Genomic DNA, 21,405 nt, shown 5'->3' with positions numbered 1-21,405 from the left:
GTACAGGACTCTGGAGACACACAGAAGGCTTGGTGCGTGGTGTAGGCACTGGTGGTAATGTGCTGGAGACACGCACCACAGGGCTAGTACGTGGAGGAAGAACAGGGCTCTGGAGACACCCAGGAAGCTTGATGCGTGGTGTAGGCACTGGTGGTAATGGGCTGGAAACACGCACCTCAAAGCTAGTGCGGGGAGCAGGAACAGTGCGTAAAGGGCTCTGGAGACGCACCTTAGACCTAGTGCTTGGTGCCGGAACTAGTGGTACAGGGCTGGGGACATGCATCTCAGGATGAGTGCAAAAAGTAGGAACAGGACACACCAGGTTGTGAAGGTGTACTGGAGACCTGGTGTGTATAGCCGGCATCAAATCTTCCGGAACTTTAACACAAGTTTCAGGCTGAGTACGAGGAACTGACACAGGTGGCATRGGACAGCTAARACGCTCCTCAGGGAGAATGCKWTGCATACTCTGCCAAACCAACAGCTCTCTCTCTTCACTCTCCTCCAATTTCMTCAACAACTCTTCGAATGTCTCATAARCTCCCCTTCGTTCACTCTCCTCCAATCTGTCCAATAACTCCTCGACCCTCTCAGACTCACCCCTCAACTTCGCCGACTGCTCCAAGTGCCCCCCTCCCAAAATTTTTTTGTGCTGTCTCTTGGGCTTCCTCCCGTGTCGCCMTGCTGCCTCCATCTCTGCCTTGGGGCAGTGATATTCCCCTGGCTGTGACCAGGGTCCTCTCCCGTCTAGAATTTCCTCCCACGTCCAGGAGTCTTGACATTGCTGCTGTTGCTTTGTTTTCGGCTGCTTGGTCCGATGGTGGGTAATTCTGTCACGATCGTGTACTGGAGAGAATGAGGACCAAGGCGCAGCTGGATATGAATACATCTTCTCTTTTTATTTAAAAGACGAAGATGAACACGACACGAAACACTTTAACAAACTATACAAAACAACAAACGACCGTGAAGCTAAATAACGTTGTGCACWTACACACACAGGCTACAAACGTTCTACATAGACAATTACCCACAAAAAGCTAAAGCCTATGGTTACCTTAAATATGGCTCCCAATCAGAGACAACCATAACCAGCTGTCTCTAATTGAGACCCAATTCAGGCAACCATAGACTTTCCTAGAATACCTACACTCAACAGACACAGCTAGACTACTATACTAAACATAAACCCAACTACTCTAAACAAATCCCCCTAGACACTACAAACCACCCAAGACAATACAAAAACACAAACCTAACCCCATGTCACACCCTGACCTAACTAAAATCTAATGAAAACAAAGATAACTAAGGCCAGGGTGTGACACATTTCAGTGACAGTCTGTATTTACAGAAGTATGTGATTTCCCTGTACACCTACACATAAAATTACCCATTTAAAGACGGTCATGAAAATCTATGGTTCACGTACAGTACCAGTCAAAAGTTTGGACACACCTACTCATTCCAGGGTTTTTCTTTATTTGTTACTATTTTCTACATTGTAGGATAATAGTGAAGAAATCAAAAATATGAAATAACACATGGAATTATATAGTAACCAAACAAGTGTTAAACTGATCAAAATATATTTTATATTTGAGATTCTTCAAGTTGCCACTCTTTGCCCTGATGACAGCTTTGCACACACTTGACATTCTTTCAACCAGCTACATGAGGTAGTCACCTGAAATGCATTTCAATTAACAGGTGTGCCTTGTTAAAAGTGAATTTTCTTAATGCATTTGAGCCAATCAGTTGTGTTAAGGTAGGGGTGGTATACAGAAGATAGCCCTGTTTGGAAAAAGACCTAGTCCATATTATGGCAAGAACAGCTCAAATAAGCAAAGTGAAATGACAGTCCATGATTACTTTAAGACATAAAGGTCAGTCAATCCTGAAAATTTCAAGAACTTTCAAAGTTTCTTCAAGTGCAGTCGCAAAAATCATCAAGCGCTATGATGAAACTGTCTCTCAAGAGGACCGCCACAGGAAAGGAAGACCCAGAGTTACCTCTGCTGCAGAAGATAAGTTCATTAGAGTTACCAGCCTCAGAAATTGCAGCCCGAATAAATGTTTCAGAGTAAAAGCAACAGTAACATCTCAACATCAACTGTTCAGAGGAGACTGCGTCAATCAGGCCTTCATGGTTGAATTGCTGCATAGAAACCACTAAATGACACCAATAAGAAGAAGAGACTTGCTTGTGCCAAGAAACATGAGCAATGGACATTAGACCGGTGGAAATCTGTCCTTTGGTCTGATGAGTTCAAATTTTAGATTTTTAGTTTCAACCCCCGTGTCTTTGTGAGACGCAGAGTAGGTGAACAGATGATCTCTGCATGTGTAGTTCCTACCGTGAAGTATGGAGGAGGTGGTGTGATGTTGTGGGGGTGCTTTGCTGGTGACACTGTCTGTGAATTACTTAGAATTCAAGGCACATTTAACCAGCATGACTACCACAGAATTCTGTAGCGATACGCCATCACATCTGGTTTGCGCTTAGTCCCACTATCATTTGTTTTTCAACAGGACAATGACCCAACACACTTCCAGGCTGTGTAAGGGCTATTTGACCAAGAAGGAGAGTGATGGAATGCTGCATCAGATGACCTGGCCTCCACAATCACCCGACCTCAACCCAATTGAGATGGTTTGGGATGAGTTGGACCGCGGAGTGAAGGAAAAGCAGCCAACAAGTGCTCAGCATATGTTGGAACTCAAGACTGTTGGAAAAGCATTCCATGTGAAGCTGGTTGAGAAAATGCCAAGAGTGGGCAAAGCTGTCATCAAGGCAAAGGGTGGCTACTTTGACGAATCTCAAATATAAAATATATTTTTTGGTTACTACATTATTCCATATGTGTTCATAGTTCTGATGTCTTCACTATTATTTTACAATGTACAAAATAGTAAAATAAAGAAAAACCCTTTGAATGGGTTGGTGTCCAAACTTTTGACTGGTACTGTATATATAACCGACAAGTAATATTCCACCACAACAACTGCATTACAACTCTATATGAACCTTTCCTCTATATCTTAAACTCCCTCTAAACATTTATTACGTTGGCAATCATTCTGTGTGTGTGTGTGTTTCCTTCCTCCCAGGAGAGCAGGCTATCTCCCTGCTCTATTTGATGTACGAGCCAAGGGAGTTCACAACTGAACTGTATGGCGTGTTCAAATCAGCCCAGATGCTGCTGTTAGTAAGTGGCTCTGCTTCATCAGAAAGGTCATGATTGTGATTTAGATGCACCAAAAGGTAAACATCAATTGATTTTCCCAGCAACTAAAGACTCAAATCACTGAGAAATGCATTGATAATTATACTGTAATAAGACAGTAATATGTAAAGATTTGGCTGATATGGTGCAACAATTATTTAAGTCTGATCCACATAACCAGAGGTCCAGCTCTGTACTGTACATTTCAAGTGGAAGCTACATTTGTTTGCATTACCACTTGCAGCTATGGGTTTATTTGTTCAGCTGATTCAATCATAAAACTAAATCTAGCTGAAAAAATGATGATCCCATGGCCTTTGGCTTTATATGGTCCTAGAGTACTGCCAATGGTCATTGCATAATGTGAAAACATTTGCACATGACTCAGATCACATGATTACTGTTCTTCTGCGTACTGTGGTTAGTTACCCACGTGTGACTTTCCACACCAAGGTCCACAGGTCTCCACTTGACTGGCCATGGATCGGATGATAGTTAATGATATGCACTAGCTATGTCCCATGGCTTGGAGCAAGAGTGCATAGTACCATCCAGTCCCCACACATTTACAATGACACATTCTTACCATTTCACCTTGTTTTAGAAATCCAAAAACACATAACAGCAAAACAGAAACAAAAATAGATTAAATTAAGTTTCAACTCAGTGTATGATTTTGTGTGTGTGTGTGGGGGGTGCGGGTACTTGAGTGTGTCTCTTCGTCCTTCGTGATCTCATGAATGAGTCTGGGTCGATGTCTTGCCTTGATGTGACACTTAAACAAAGACTGCTTGTTAAAGAGCTCAGAGTCCAGATCGGAGAGGTGACGCTTTCCCATTTAGTCTGTGTCGGCTCACCTGCTCCGCACGGTGCCACAGGGGCTCTCAGAACGCTCTGCTGCCTTTTGTTGGGCTGACTCTGAGGCAGGCAGCCACATCGATTTGGAGGAGGAGGTGTATTATGTCCGTAGTCTATGGGGGATGTCTGAGTGTTGCTTCTTGCCCTCTGCTACAAACACTTTAATTACCAACAGATGAAAGACTTTAGAAGGGGGGAAACTACAGGGTTTGTTTTTAGCTCTCAGGATTCAAACAGTGAAAGTTGAAAAAATAAGGGAGAGGAAGGGGAGTTAGGAGGAGAAAATAAGGGAGAGCTAGGGGAGTTAGGAGGAGAAAATAAGGGAGAGCTAGGGGAATTAGGAGGAGAAAATGAGGGAGAGCTAGGGGAGTTAGGAGGAGAAAATAAGGGAGAGCAAGGGGAGTTAGGAGGAGAAAATAGGGGAGAGCTAGGGGAGTTAGGAGGAGAAAATAAGGGAGAGCTAGGGGATGTTAGGAGGAGAAAATAAGGGAGAGCAAGGGAGTTAGGAGGAGAAAATAAGGGAGAGCTAGGGGAGTTAGGAGGAGAAAATAAGGGAGAGCTAGGGGAGTTAGGAGGAGAAAATAAGGGAGAGCTAGGGGAGTTAGGAGGAGAAAATAAGGGAGAGCTAGGGGAGTTAGGAGGAGAAAATGAGCAGCTTGTAGCCTCGGCTATACTAACACAGGTAATCCATCCCCAATATTAATGTTAGTTACATAATAGATTATCAAAAGGTTATGGAATTGTCAATAAAATGTATTATTTCTCCTCAGTAGAAACAACCTTAGCAGGTCTGGGAGGGCAGCAGGGGTGAGTTCACGGCTCCTCTCCTTGAGGTAGCTTTTAATAATTGGCTTAAAGGTTGAGAATGAGATTGACTTGTAATTAGGGCAGAGCAGAGTTCCCTAAGAATGATTAAACACCACAAACACCACAAGCTCTAATGAGTTGATTGAAGTAAAAACATAGAGAGCTGACCTTCTCAGGGAAACGTTTATGCATTCCTATTATGTTTCCTAGTGTAGATTTGAGACTGCTGGTGAGGGTAGGGGGTGGAGGGGGGATGAGTACACTGGCAACTTGTCACCCTGAGCTGGACGGGATAATTAAATCAAATCTGTCAGCTTTTAGACAAAGAGGGCAAATGAGTCACATTACACACAGGCACTCTGACGGGCATAAACAGACGCGCGCGCACACACACACCCAGGCGTGAAGTGTATGCACGCACATATATAGCCTACACACACAGGCTGGTACACACGTACATAAATAATCCATGTTTGTTGTTTTGACACAATCTCATCATGCACAATCTCTAAAGGTTAATTGATGCAGTGTTTTGGCTAACTAAGGAATGAGGTTCAAACATATAGTGACTCGTTGTAGAACAAAAGCCAAACAGCAAACTTTCCCAAATTACCCCAAATTGTATTTTTAGGAGCGACCAGTAAATTGATTGCCCAACTGTAATTGCAGATTGTTAATTGTTAGGAATAATAGACAATGATCCGATCACTTAAGAATGTATCCAATTCATTCAACTTCCAATCAAGCATTAAACAATCATTAATATTCAATAAGAAGTAAAGAATGTCTAAAGGTATGTACTGTTTTGTCCTAGGGGTTTACCCTGCTGGGGATCTTCCCACTGCTTATGAGAGTGGTAGGAGAGATGACTCTGGCCAAAGTGAGTGTCCTCTTCAGGACAGCAGGCTTAGTTCTAATGGCCTTCTCCACTAACACATGGATGGTGTTTCTAGGTGAGGGGACCTATGCATGGATTGATGATGAACTGAACTAATATGAAATTCTGGGCCGCTATTCACAAAGTGTTTTTAGGAGCCTTACCGTCCTCCTGTAGAGTTACCCTCCTGCAGGCTTTTGCTCCAACCCTAATCTAACACACTTGATTCTAGGAATTGGCTACCCACCAGGACCCTGATTGGCTGTATCAGGTGTGTTACAGCAGGGTTGGAGTAAGCATGTAGATGCAGGGCCTCCCCCTCTGGGAGGAGGGTGGCCAACCCTGGTATAAAATAAAAACATTTGAAAGGTTTCACAATATGCAGAGACCTTCGTAACTGATGAGGTTAAGACTGCAACGTTACAGTACAGGCTGGATTGGATTTTAGCCAGGAGTTGTTGTGATGATGTTGACACACTTCGACACTGCTGTGCTTTAATTAAAAAGAGACACAAATCCTTTTGTCTTGGAGTATGTAAAGGTGTCATTTTCCTGACTAGCTGCTTAAACACGGACTCCTTTAGGATAACAGTGCATTTGTGCTGGCCTAATGGTCAGACAGGCTTTTGAGACCGAGGGAGATGGACAGGATGGGTATTGATATCCTTAATTAAATAAATAGTTGTGGAAATTGTTATTCTAATCGACGTGGAGGTGGACTAAAGCATTTTAGAGGGGAGATGAGTGGCGTGACCACACACACATTTTTAAGCATTGTGTGAATAATCAGCTGCAACCTCACCAGATATCTGCATTCTGCTCTTTTCCTTTGCCTGGGATAATGAGGGTTAGCATGCTGGTACAGCTTCAGAGTCATCACCCCCATTTCCATAGCCAGGCAGGAGTTGGTTGGTCTGACTGTATGTTTTAAAGCTGCAATATGTAACTTTTTGGGAGTGCTATTTCTATGCTTCCCGTTCTTAAGTTTCGTTTTTGTATCTTTAACTTTCGGTTTTGTACACCAGCTTCTAACAGCTGAAAATACACATGTTTGGTTATGGAAAATTAGGCAATGTAACGTTCTTCGTCGGGCGAAAGAGAGGAGGACCAAAATGCAGCGTGATGATTATCCATTTTAATAGAATACTTAAACAACGAACAAAAACAATAAACCGACAAAATGAACGAAGACGAAACAGTAACGTAAACACAAGAACACAGGAACAATCACCCACAACCCACAATGACAAAACAGGCTACCTAAATATGGCTCCCAATCAGAGACAACAAAAAACGCCTGCCTCTGATTGAGAACCATATCAGGCCAAACACATAGAAACAGACAAACTAGACATACAACATAGAATGCCCACTCAGATCACACCCTGACCAAACAAAACATAGAAACATACAATGCAAACTATGGTCAGGGCGTGACAGGCAAACTATTTGAATTTTAGCAACCAGGAAATTACGGAGCCTTTTCTGCATAGTGCACCTTTAAGTAACAAACATAATAAGTACACATACAGCAAGCACACTTACATGCGCGCACACACACACACGAACACATACACCCACACACACACATCCTCATTTGTGATGATTAGGCTTTAAACTATGTTCTAATAAATGAGAATGCAATGCCTTACCCTCACTTCCCCTTTAATGAGCCTGAGCTTAATAACATCAACCTTATCTCATAGATAATGCAGTTTATTGGCTAATATGTCTCAGTTTTTAATGTAACTTTTGTCTTGTTCTGCTCTATCCTGTCTGTCCTCCTCTGTCTTGTCGGTCCTGTCCTGTCCTTCTGTCCCGTCTGTCCTCTTCTGGGATGTATGTCCTCCTTTCCTGTCTGCCCTCATGTCATATTTGCCCTCTTAACCTGTCTGTCGTCCTGCCCTGTCCTGTCTGTCCTCCTGCCCCATCTGTCCCCTGTCCTGTCTGCCCATTTGTCCTGTCCTCCTGTTCTGTCCTGTCTGTCCTCATTTTGTTCTGTCTGTCCTCCCCTGCCATTTCCTGTCTCTCCCTTCCCCCCCAGTGGCTGTGGTGTCTGCCCCTGCTGGCATCACTCAGGCTGTCATCCGCTCTCTGTCCTCCACCATCGTAGAGCCAGACGAACAAGGTGGGTCCTGAGCTCCATCACATTTGACTTATAAAGCCCTTTTTACATCAAGTGTTCACAAAGTGCCTCACAGTAACCTGACCTAGACCCCAAAGAGCAAGCGGAATCAGTGGCAAGGAAAAACTCCATAGAAAGAAAGCAACCTAAAGAGGAAGAACCCTCGTACCTTACATTACACTTCAACGTGACTGAAATGAAGAGACAGTTTAACACTGGACTTTTGACCCAGAATGTTCCCTGTTCCTCAAGTCCAACTCCTGAGAGAAAGATGCATGTTATTATATTTTGATGAACCTTGACATCCTCAGCATAGAGAAAAGGGCCAGCAGCCTCGTGGATATTCCGTGTTCTCTGTAAGTCCATCATGGCCACATCAGAGAATGGTTGGATGAACAAATGATGCACAGTAACAATTTGTTGTTCCTTTCTCTTATTCAGTCCCTTTATTGGAACAATTCTATGTAGAATGTATACCTGCATTGAAAGATTGGTAACCTTTTTATTATTTCTCAAATCATTATGTGAAATGCAAAGCCTGCTGTTGCATTTATGTACAACCTGTACAGTTTGTTCATGTAAGAAACACCATGTTTTGTTTTCCCATTGTTTTTATTCTGAAGGCATGTTGCACTGCCACTTTTAAGTTGACATGAAAAAGTCCGTAGCTAGCAGCCAGTCTCTCTCTCTCAGATCAATAAGTATTCCATGTTGGAACCACTTAAGATTTCCCTCCCTCTGCTCCATATTCATCTTATGTATCTCTAGTTGGTACTGTAAGCACAGTCACAACATCACAAAGCAATACTATGTCATTCATGATGGTGCCGGAGGGTAGGGCTGCCATCTTATCAACTCTCAACCAATCATGCAATGTTTTGTTTTTTTCCGCGCTGTTCGTAACTTCTTTTGTACATAATGTTGCTGCTACCGTCTCTTATGACCGAAAAGAGCTTCTGGACATCAGAACCGGGATTATTCACCTCAAATTGGACGTGGAGTTCTTCTTCAATGAGTCGGACGCGAGGGATATACTGCAGACACGCAACCAGGCCACGATCCCCGTGATTCGCTGGAGAAGGAAACTGAGATTACGAGGCAAAATATCAGGGTGCCTTGCGAGGATTAGGCGATGAGTGGCTAATCTTCCCTTGCCTTTCGGTCTGCTAGCTAACGTTCAATCGCTGGAAAATAAATGGGACGAACTGAAAGCACGTATATCCTACCAACGGAACATTAAAAACTGTAATATCTTACGTTTCACTGAGTCGTGGCTGAACGATGACATTAAGAACATATAGCTGGCGGGTTATACACTATCGGCAAGACAGAAGAGCAGTCTCTGGTAAGACACGGGGAGGGGCCTACACATTTATGTAAACAACAGCTGGTGCACGATGTATAAGGAAGTCTCTAGGTTTTGCTAGCCTGAGGTAGTGTGGTCTACTGCTTATCATGAGATACTCTATCTACCTAGAGTTTTCATCTGTATTTTCTGTAGCTGTCCACATAGCACCACAGAACGAGGTTGGCACTAAAACCGCACAAAATGAGCTGTATTCCGCCATAAGCAAACAGGAAAACACTCATCCAGAGGCGGCTCTCCTAGTGGCCGGTGACTTTAATGCAGGGAAACTTAAATCAGTTTTACCGAATTTCTATTAGCATGTTAACCAGAGGGAAAAAAAATCTTGACCACATTTACTCCACACACAGAGACGTGTACAAAGCTCTCCCTCACCCTCCATTTGGCAAATCTGACCATAACTCTATCCTCCTGATTCCTGCTTACAAGTAAAATGAAAGCAGGAAGCACCAGTGACTCGGTATATAAAAAAGTGGTCAGATGAGCAGATGCTAAACTACAGGACTGTTTTGCTAGCACAGACTGGAATATGTTCCGGGATTCTTCCGATAGCATTGAGGAGTATACCACATTAGTCACTGGCTTTATCAATAAGTGCATAGAGAACGTCGTCCCCAGAGTGACTGTACGTACATACCCCAACCAGAGGCCATGGATTACAGGCAACATTTGCACTGAGCTAAAGGGTAGAGCTGCCGCTTTCAAGGAGCGGGACTCTAACCCGGAAGCTTATAAGAAATCCTGCTATGCCCTCCGATGAACCATCAAGCAGGCAAAGCATCACTACAGGACAAAGAACAAATCGTACTACACCGGCTCCGACGCTTGTCGGATGTGGCAGGGCTTGCAAACTATTACAGACTACAAAGGGAAGCACAGCCGAGAGCTGCCCAGTGACACAAGCCTACCAGACGAGCTAAACTTCTATGCTCGCTTCGAGGCAAGTAACACTGAAACATGCACGAGAGCATCAGCTGTTCCGGATGACTGTGTGATCACGCTCTCTGCAGCCGATGTGAGTAAGACCTTTTAAACCGGTCAACATTCGCAAGGCCGCTGGGTCAGACGGATTACCAGGACGTGTACTCCGAGCATGCGCTGACCAACTGGCAAGTGTCTTCACTGACATTTTCCACCTCTCCCTGTCTGAGTCTTTAATGCCAACATGTTTCAAGCAGACCACCATAGTGCCTGTGCCCAAGAACACTAAGGTAACCTGCCTAAATGACTACCGACCCATAGCACTCACGTCTGTAACCATGAAATGCTTTGAAAGGCTGGTCATGGCTCACATCAACACCATTATCCCAGAAACCCTAGACCCACTCCAATTTGCATACCGAACCAACAGATACACAGATGATGCAATCTCTATTGCACTCCACATTGCCCTTTCCCACATGGACAAAAGCAACACTTATGTGAGAATGCTATTCATTGACTACAGCTCAGCGTTCAACACCATAGTGCCCTTAAAGCTCATCACTAAGCTAAGGACCCTGGGACTAAATACCACCCTCTGCAACTGGAACCGAGACTTCCTGACGGGCCGCCCCTAGGTGGTAAGGGTAGGTAACAACACATCCACCACGCTGATCCTCAACACGGGGGCCCCTCAGGGGTGCGTGCTCAGTCCCCTCCTGTACTCCCTGTTCACTCATAACTGCACGGCCAGGCACGACTCCAACACTATCATTTAAGTTTGCTGATGACACAACAGTGGTAGGCCTGATCACCGAAAACGATGAGACAGCCTATAGGGAGGAGGTCAGAGACTTGACCGTGTGGTGCAAGGACAACAACCTCTCCCTCAACGTGATCAAGACTAAGTAGATGAATGTGGACTACAGGAAAAGGAGGACCGAGCATGCCCCCATTCTCATCGACGGGGCTGTAGTGGAGCAGGTTGAGAGCTTCAAGTTCCTTGGCGTCCACATCATCAACAAACTAACATGGTCCGAACACACCAAGACAGTCACGAAGAAGGCACAACAAAACCTATTCCCCCTCAGGAGACTGAAAAGATTTGGCACGGGTCCTCAGATCCTCAAAAGGTTCTACAGCTGCACCATCCTGACTGGTTGCATCCCTGCCTGGTATGGCAACTGCTCGGCCTCCGATCGCAAGGCACTACAGAGGGTAATGTGTACTGCCCAGTATATCACATCGGGGCCAAGCTTCCTGCCATCCAGGACCTCTATACCAGGCGGTGTCAGAGGAAGGCCATAAATGTTGTCTAAGAGTCCAGTCACCCTAGTCATAGACTGTTCCCTCTGCTACCGCACGGCAAACGGTACTGGAGCGCCAAGTCTAGGTCCAATAGGCTTCTAAATAGCTTTTTCCCCCAAGCCATAAGACTCCTGAACAGCTAATCAAATGGCTACCCAGACTATTTGCACCCCCCTCTACGCTGCTGCTACTCTGTTATTATCTATGCATAGCCACCTTAATAACCCTACCTGCATGTACATAATTACCTCGACACCGGTGCCCCCGCATATTGACTCTGTACCGGTACCCCCTGTATAAAGCCCTGCTATTGTTATTTACTGCTGCTCTTTAATTATTTTGTTTTTCTCTTTTTTTTGTGGTATTTTCTTAAAACTGCATTGTTGGTTAATCTCTTGTAAGTAAGCATTTCACTGTAAGGTCTACTACACCTGTTGTATTCAGTGCATGTGACAAATACACAATGATATCAAATCAAATTTTGTCTTCATGTTCAAAGTTATTCAACCTGGACTGTGTGTACTTAAACAATGCTTTCAATGAAAGTACAATCATCCGAAAACATTACATATTTAAACCTCTGTTGGTAGTCTAAACTCTTATTTTCTAGGGTAGTCAACTATTTTCTTTTAGTCACACTAAAAAAACAAATTTGTTTAGAATAATTTGTGTCTTCAAACACAGAGCCTTATATTTGGAGAGTTTCAACAACTATTTCAACGTTCATGAGTTCAGTTGATGGAACTCTGTCAACATAAGGCTCTGCATAAACCCGTGTTTCTTTTGTGACCCTGCAGGTGCGATGTTCTCCTTCTCTGCATCTGTGGAGACCACATGTATTATGTTTGCAGCAGTGATGTTTAATGGCCTGTTCCCTCTGACCCTGCCCACCTTCCCTGGCATGCCCTTCATCGTCATGGCAGGCTTCACACTCATCATCTTCATCTTAATGCAGTAAGTCACCTGCCTGTTGTCTTTTATATAACTTATTGATAACCATTTAACAAAAAAATATTACAATGAAATACCATGGTTTTGCAATCAGAATTATTCTGACACACATAGCAAACTTCTTCAGTTGTCAGAAAGTGTCTGCCTGACACGCGATGATTCAAGTCTTGGCATGGACGTGCAGTATATGAGAAGAATAAAGATCGATAAGGAGTCATATGTATAGATGGTGGATCTTCATTTAATCACCCTGTTGCAGGAGAACTTTCCAGGAAATGTAGGAAATTGCAGGAAATGTAAAACTTATAGTGGATTTGAGGTTTAAAACGGCTTTAGAAGTTTGTAATTTCCACTTCAGAAATGTTACTTGATTTTCACTTATGAAAAATATATCCACCCATACAAAACTGCACATTAATTATAATCCACATAATAATTCACATTTCCTATTGTTGCAGGTTTAAATTGGCTCAAATTAAGATCCTACATGTGTACTGAAAGTATTCAGACCCCTTGACCTTTTCCACATTTTGTTACGTTACAGTCTTATTCTAAAATGTATTAAATATATATATTTTAATCTAAACAGAATACGCCATAATGACAAAGCAAAAACAGGTTTAGACATTTTTGCTAATTTATAAAAAATGAAAAACAAATCACATTTTACATAAATATTCAGACCCTTTACTCAATACTTTGTTGAAGCACCTTTGGCAGCGATTACAACCTTGAGTCTTCTTGGGTATGACACTAAAAGTTTGTCACACCTGTATTTGGGGAGTTTCTCCCCCTTTTTCTTTGCAGATCCCCTCAAGCTCTGTCAGGTTGGATGGGGAGCGTTGCTGCACAGCTATTTTCAGGTCTCCAGAGAGGTTAGATCGGGTTCAAGTCCGGGTTCTGGCTGGGCCACTCAAGGACATTCAGAGACTTGTCCCGAAGCCACTCCTGTATTGTCTTGGCTGTGTGCTTAGAGTCGTTGTCCTGCTGGAAGTCGAACCTTCACCCCACTCTGAGGTCCTGGGCCCTCTGGAGAAGGTTTTGATCAAGGATCCACTGTACTTTGCTCCATTCATCTTTGCCTCGATCCTGACTAGTCTCCCATTACCTGCCGGTGAAAAACATCCCCACACCATGATGCTGTCACCACCATGCTTCACTGTAAGGATGGTGCCAGGTTTCCTCCAGACGTGACGCTTGGAATTCAGGCCAAAGAGTTCAAATTTGGTTTCATCAGACCAGAGAATCTTGTTTCTCATGGTCAGAGTCCTTTAGGTGCCTTTTGGCAAACTCTAAGCGGGCTGGTTGTCCTTCTGGAAGGTTCTCCCATTTTGTCCAGCTCTAGCAAGAGTTTTTGCGGTTCCAAAGTTCTTCCATTTAAAAATGTTGGAGGCCACTGTGTTTCTAGGGGACTTTCAATGCTGCCGAAATGTTTTGGTAACCTTCCCGTGATCTGTGCCTTGACACAATCCTGTCTCGGTACTCTACGGACAATTCCTTCAACCTCATGGCTTGGTTTTTGCACTGACGTACACTATCAACTGTGGGACCTTATATAGACAGGTGTGTGTCTTTTCCAAATCATGTCTAATCAATTGAATTTACCACAGATGGACTCCAATCAAGTTGTAGAAGCATCTCAAGGATGATCAATGGAAACAGGATGCACCTGAGCTCAGTTTTGAGACTCATAGCAAAGGGTCTGAATACTTGTGTAAAGAAGTTATTTTGTATATATATATTTTTTTTTAAATGTCTATTTACATTTGCAAAAATGTCTTAACCTGTTTTCGCTTTGTCATTAAGGGGTTTGTTTGTATATTTTAGAAAAACATATATATTTAATCAATTTTAGAATAAGGCTGTATAGTAACAAAATGTGTAACAAGTCCCGGGGTCTAAATTCTTTCCGAAGGCACTGTACATAGTAAAAAAATGCAGATTTAGCTGCAGTCACTTTGGTTGAAGGGGACCTAAAGGCAATTAACATTTCAAAATGTTAATTGTTCAAGGGTTTCTCAAAATTGTATGATTATTGCTCCAAATGAAAGTATTTTCAAAAGGGCAATAAGGAATTAAGATTACATTTACTAACATAACATGCCGCTAACCGATAGTTTTGTGGTCAATTTGGTGTTAACTTTTTTTCAGACACTTAAGTAATCTTCACTTGAATAGACTTTGATTACTTCAGTAATTCATTTTCTAGAATGTGTGTGTGATTTGAATTTACAATGGAGAAAGTAATCATAGTACAATAAGGTATAATTGTAGTGAGGAGGAATCATCGCTACTGGATGAATGTAATTTAATTTCCTGGGTGTGGGTTGCTTGCTGATAGTTATTAGGTTTCTATTCATGGGGAGTGAACCGTTTAGTCTGAAGCTGAGATGGGTATCCACTTTTAAATAGATTTTATTGATTTTGTAATGTAATTTATTAATTCTATTCACTTACTTTTGAGCTGTCACTTGAATGTTGAATACAGTACAGGACCATCGGTCTTCAAACCTGTACATTTCCATTCTATGCATGGACATGAAGTAAATGGCTATAAATGAAAGTCTGTTTAGCTGTTTCTACAGGCTATCTGCCACAATACCAGGGATCATGGTGGTCCAACATATATCACTATTTTGTCCTACCATGTTGTTCAACATCAGCAATAGGTTTTGCTTTAGTGTAGCAACACAGTACAGAAACGTAATATAATTTAATGGTGTTAACACAACGTCAAACTCATGTAAGGGAATGTATGAAACATACAGTAGTATATCAATTACATTTGAGTCATTTAGCAGACTCTCTTAGCCAGAGCGACTTACGGGAGAAATGGCCTTGCTCAAGTGCACCTCGACAGATGTTTCACCTAGTCGTCTCGGGGATTTGAACCAGCTGTACCTCAACGCATACTGTAGGCTACAATAAGTGATTTCCAACTGTGACGCACAGGGATACCATTAAACACTAACCGCTTTAGCTCTAGTCAAAAGATGTGCACTATAGGAATAGTAGGGTGCAATTTGGGATGCGCCCTATGACTGACTTGCTGGAGCCTTGAACAGACACTACCAACTCCATTACCATCCTTTCAATTCATTGTGACGGTCCACATTTGATGTTCTTGCCACTCTATGATTAAGCCATTGTCTTTGGTAATTGAGGTATTAAGTAGGGGTCCCTGTAATAAAAGCACCATGTGGTCTGGTGGTATGTGGTTATATTTGTCCTATTTTACACATGTCAAAGTGTGTATTAATACGCATGTGTGATTTGGAAATGCGTTTTTGCATATCCCATCTCCCCCTAAGAGACACCCTCAGAGAGTGGGGTCATGGCCAGTGTCAGCCATTATCCACGCCAACCCTAGAGAAATTAGGGTTAAGTGCCTTGCTCAAGGGATTTGAACTAGCAACCTTTCGGTTACTGGCCTAACACTAACACTGGCGTACCTGCCCCCCATTCTGTGTGTGTGCACGCATGCGTGGATAGTGTAGTGAGGAGGGGAGCGGTTAAGTTATCGTCCCCAGGCTGGAATTACATGGGGCTGGGGCTGCTGCCTTGGGGCCATGGTGGCCGCCCCCTCCCAACCATGCTGCTGCTACTAACACACACACATATTCAGTCATACATACATACAAGTTGAAGTCAGAAGTTTACATACACCTTAGCCAAATATATTTAAACTCAGTTTTTCACACAATTCCTGACATTTAATCCTAGAAATAATGTCCTGTCTTAGGTCAGTTAGGATCACCACTTGATTTTAAGAATGTGAAATGTCAGAATAATAGTAGAGAGAATGATTCATTTCAGCTTTTATTTCTTTCATCACATTCCCAGTGGGTCAGAAGTTTACATACACTGAATTCATATTTGGTAGCATTGCCTTTAAATTGTTTAACTAGGGTCAAACGTTTCAGGTAGCCTTCCCACAATAAGTTGAGCTTCCCACAATAAGTTGGGTGAATTTTGGCCCATTCCTCCTGACAGAGCTGGTGTAACTGAGTCAGGTTTGTAGGCCTCCTTGGTTGCACACACTTTTTCAGTTCTGCCCACATATTTTCATAGAGCTTTGTGATGGCCACTCCAATACCTTGACTTTGTTGTCCTTAAGCCATTTTGCCACAACTTTGGAAGTATGCTTGGGGTCATTGTCCATTTGGAAGACCCATTTGTGACCAAGTTTTAACTTCTTGACTGATGTCTTGAGATGTTGCTTCAATATATCCACATAATTTCCCCTCCTCATGAGGCCATTTTGTGAAGTGCACCAGACCCTCCTGCAGCAAAGCACCTCCACAACATGATGCTGCCACCCCCATGCTACACGGTTGGGATGGTGTTCTTCGGCTTGCAAGCCTCCTCCATTTTCCTCCAAACATAACGATGGTCATTATGGCCAAACAGTTCTATTTTTGTTTCATCAGACCAGAGGACAGTTCTCCAAAAAGTACGATCTTTGTCCACATGTGCAGTTTGAAACCATAGTCTGCCTTTTTTTATGGCGGTTTTGGAGCAGTGGCTTCTTCCTTGCTGAGTGGCCTTTCAGGTTATGTCGATATAAGACTCTTTTTACTGTGGATATAGATACTTTTGTACCCGTTTCCTCCAGCATCTTCACAAGGTCCTTTGCTGTTGTTCTGGGATTGATTTGCACTTTTCGCCGCAAAGTACGTTCATCTCTAGGAGACAGAACACGTCTTCTTCCTGAGCGGTATTCCGGCTGCGTGGTCCCATGGTGTTTATACTTGCGCACTATTGTTTGTACAGATGAGTGGTACCTTCAGGCGTTTGGAAATTGCTACCAAGGGTGAACCAGACTTGTGGAGGTCTACAATTTTTTTTCTGAGGTCTTGGCTGATTTCTTTTGATTTTCCCATGATGTCAAGCAAAGAGGCACTGAGTTTGAAGGTAGGCCTTGAAATACATCTACAGGTACACCTCCAATTGACTGAAATGATGTCAATTAGCCTATCAGAAGCTTCTAAAGCCATGACATAATTTTCTGGAATTTTCCAAGCTGTTTAAAGGCACAGTCAACTTAGTGTATGTAAACTTCTGACCCATTAGAATTGTGATACAGTGAATTATAAGTGTAATAATCTGTCTGTAAACAATTGTTGGAAAAATTATGCCCAAAGTAGATGTCATAACCGACTTGCCAAAACTATAGTTTGTTAACAAGAAATGTGTGTAGTGGTTGAAAAATGAGTTTTAATGACTCCAACCTAAGTGTTTGTAAACTTCTGACTTCAACTGTATATACACACACACACACACCAGAGCCAGACAATTAAGGTGCAATTAAGCAATGAAACACTACTGTGGTCACACATTGTCAGACCACGAAGCAGGGCATATTACCTGTGCTTACTGAAATGATAGGTGTGAATGAGTTCCCCCCTCATCAAAGATGGAGGTGATTAGTGAACAAATCACAGATGTAGGGTGCTGTGCTGTGGAATTTTCCTTTGTAATTTGATGTTGGCTGTGTTGGAATTATAGAAGTAGAAGTAATGACAGGTTATGGATGATCAGCGTTTTCCCTAAGCGCCGACCAAATCGAATCAAACTATTTGTCACATGCGCAGAATACAACAAATGTAGACTTTACTGTGAAATGCTTACTTACAAGCCCTTAACCAACAGTGCAGTTCAAGAAGAGTTAAGAAAATATTTACCAAGTTGACTAAAATAAAAAGTAATAATAAAAAGTAACACAATAAGAATAACAGTAATCGGCAAAACGGCCATTAACGGATTAATTGTCAGCCGGATACTTTTTCCATTTCATAAATTAACTAGGCTTCTTTTAATTTAGAAGTTTCAATTCTCTAGTCAGAAAAGTCCATGTAGCCTTCTCCCCCTAGAGTGAATGACATTATGCATCTTCTAGTGATCTATTGACAGGGCTTATACAAATGGAGCGATGACAGGGAAACACTGCTTGTTTGTCAATCTGCTGCCTGTCCCGCCTCTCGGTACCTGTGTTATTTTTGTGCACTGTGGTTGGCTGTCAAAATCAATCAAATTGATTTTCAGAGAGAAGAGAAAGCATGATGCTTCTTCGTCTCCTGTGAGTGAATTTATATGTCCCATGTAATGTAAGTGGTAACGATGAGTTGAAATCCACTTAACTCTTGTTTTGTGGCACATTCATTTATTTAGCATGTTTAATTTAGCAAGCCACAGAGTTGGGCGGCGTGGGCTATTTACTGTGTTTACTGTGCTTTGATTGTGTTGACTAGTTTATAAGGTGACGAACTGAATAAAGTCAAACTCCTATATCCCTTTGCTATTCATAAATCATACAACGGAGTTATATGTCCATGGTATCGCGTCGGGACAAGTAAACTAAAGATCTTGTGTGTATTTTCTTAGGATTCAAGCCCATGTCGAGATTTTCCAGTGACCACTAAAGTGACGTCAGTGTAGCCTAGTGATGGGTTGTTTGCGAACGAACAGCTCTTTTTGAATGTCTCTTTTAGGTGAATGTCAGGAACCGAATTGCATAGGTGAGAGGACCGTTAGTTTGGCTCCCTAACTTGCATAATGGTAGGCTATTACTGTTTTTCGGTGACTATCTGCAGATAAATTATGAGAACATTCGATGAAGATGTTGAATCCTCACTGAAGGAACAATAGGTAGTGGAGAGAGAGCCTCATTCTGGTCCAAAATAAGATAAAAGAAAACATAACATTGACGGTTATAAAAGCTAATGATAATTATATGGTATTATTAAGGATATTGATATTAGAGGTCGACCGATTTATGATTTTTCAATGCCGATACCGATACAGATTATTGGAGGACAAAAAAAGCCGATACCGATTAATCGGCCGATTTATTAAAAAAATTATAAATATATATATCATACACACACACACATTTTTGTAATAATGACAATTGCAACAATACTGAATGAACAATGAACACTTTTATTTTAACTTAATATAATACATAAATACGCACACAGCTCTGAAGTGACAATGATACTGAAGAGTCTGCTTAGGAGACAAATACTCTCAACTGTTTGAATAAAAGTTTAAGTTGCCTGTGATGAATGTTGAAAACAAAAACTTTAATTTCTATATGCAAGAAATCCTATTTTAATAATGGGCATGGTAAGAATTGACAACCAAAGTGCGAGTCATAATTCCCATGACACCTTCTAGCAAAATCTGAAAAGCGGTTCCTTCATTTATTCCATAGGATATTTTTAGATTCACTTAAAATAAGGTCTGTGTTTCGTGTAGGCTTACATCACCGTGCCAATTTTATAACTGTGTAGATATCCATAGGACAAGGGAACTCTGATCAATATTGGCAAAATATAAGCGAAGATAAACTTTTTTGTAGAGTGGATTTATGAAAATATGTTGACAAACGTTACCTTATCCTAGTGAGATTTACACGGGTATCAAAACGTCGAGGCGGTTTAAGCCTGCACGAAACACAGACCTTATTTGAAGTAGATCAAGACATTCTCTATGGAAGACATGAACGGTAAAATAACGAAGGAACCCCTTTCAAATTCAGCCGCAAGTTATTACAGGAATTATTACGCGTCGACTATTTCTCTCTAAACCATATACCTTTGACTAATCCGGAAACTATCACCTCGAAAACAAAACGTTTATTCCGTTCCGTATTTTATCTAACGGGTGGCATCCATGAGTTTAAATATTCCTGTTACATTGCACAACCTTCAATGTTATGTCATAATTACGTAAAATTCTGGCAAATTAGTTCGGAAAGAGCCAGGCGGCCCAAACTGTTGCATATACCCTGACTCTGCGTGCAATGAACGCAAGAGAAATGACACAATTTCACCTGGTTAATATTGCCTGCTAACCTGGATTTCTTTTAGCTAAATATGCAGGTTTAAAAATATATACTTGTGTATTGATTTTAAGAAAGGCATTGATGTTTATGGTTAAGTACACATTGGAGCAATGACAGCCATTGATTGATTGTTTTTTATAAGATAAGTTTAATGCTAGCTAGCAACTTACCTTAGCTTACTGCATTCGCGTAACAGGCAGGCCCCTCGTGGAGTGCAATGTAATCAGGTGTTAGAGCATTGGACTAGTTAACTGTAAGGTTGCAAGATTGGATCCCCCGAGCTGACAAGGTTAAAAATCTGTCGTTCTGCCCCTGAACGAGGCAGAACGTTCCTAGGCCGTCATTGAAAATAAGAATGTGTTCTTAGCTGACTTGCATAGTTAAATAAAGATTAAATAAAGGTGTAAAAAAAATCGGGCGGCAAATCGGGCGCCCAAAAATACCGATTACCGATTGTTATGAAAACTTGAAATAGGCCCCGATTAATCGGTCGACCTCTAACTGATATGGGCCTACTGATTTGAATGAAGTGCTGACAATGGAGTAGTCAACTGTTGCTTTCTGTGTAGCAAAGCCCATGTTTAACAACTGCTTCTTTCTTCAGCCATACCTGTAGGTCTATTCATGAAAGCATGATTTTGTATAAAAGTCTGGGGGTCCTCCCCCTGAACATTTTAGCATTTTTAAAACCAGTTTCCTGCTATTCTATATTGTTTTGTAAACACGGAATGCATGTTTACTTGATAGAATACAGCCTTATTTCTTAGGTTTTGGCCTCAATAAAATGTAATTAAAAGACTCGTTTTTTTGGCTATTCCCACCCACAATAATTGATTGACGGGTCTGAAACCATACCAAATCTGTGACTGACAAACATCCTGCCCCCTCCCCTGACAATCACAGTGATTGATTGACAGGTCAAACTGATTGACAGGCCAAAGAGATAGTTCACCCAAATAAAAAAAATGACACATTGGTTTGCTTACCATTAGTGTCCACAGCCACAGAGCCAATAAAATACAGATTTTGAAAAACAAACATCATTGAGGCAATTCAGAACTTGCAATAAAATTGTAAATATGACTTTAATATCAATAGAAGACAGGTTTAATGTTA

At 41.9% G+C, this 21,405-nt stretch overlaps 1 protein-coding gene across 3 annotated transcripts in view; it reads left to right on the top strand.

The window, feature by feature from the left end:
• zgc:174356 (proton-coupled folate transporter) overlaps positions 1 to 21,405 on the top strand; it is a 47,335-nt gene that overhangs the window by 5,592 nt on the left and 20,338 nt on the right. For 2 of the 3 annotated variants that reach the window (XM_023994225.2, XM_023994227.2), the window contains exons 3-6: positions 3,112 to 3,209; positions 5,707 to 5,845; positions 7,814 to 7,897; positions 12,287 to 12,443. In XM_023994225.2, the coding sequence (XP_023849993.1) occupies positions 3,112 to 3,209; positions 5,707 to 5,845; positions 7,814 to 7,897; positions 12,287 to 12,443 (478 nt within the window). The remainder of the gene's footprint in view (positions 1 to 3,111; positions 3,210 to 5,706; positions 5,846 to 7,813; positions 7,898 to 12,286; positions 12,444 to 21,405) is intronic. The other variant, XM_023994226.2, reaches the window with a different exon arrangement.

This window comes from Salvelinus sp. IW2-2015, linkage group LG9, assembly GCF_002910315.2.
Source record: "Salvelinus sp. IW2-2015 linkage group LG9, ASM291031v2, whole genome shotgun sequence".
In the NCBI taxonomy this organism is placed as follows: Eukaryota; Metazoa; Chordata; class Actinopteri; order Salmoniformes; family Salmonidae; genus Salvelinus; species Salvelinus sp. IW2-2015.
Note: the sequence above shows the minus strand (reverse complement) of the source record. Positions and strands in the feature narration are given on the sequence as shown.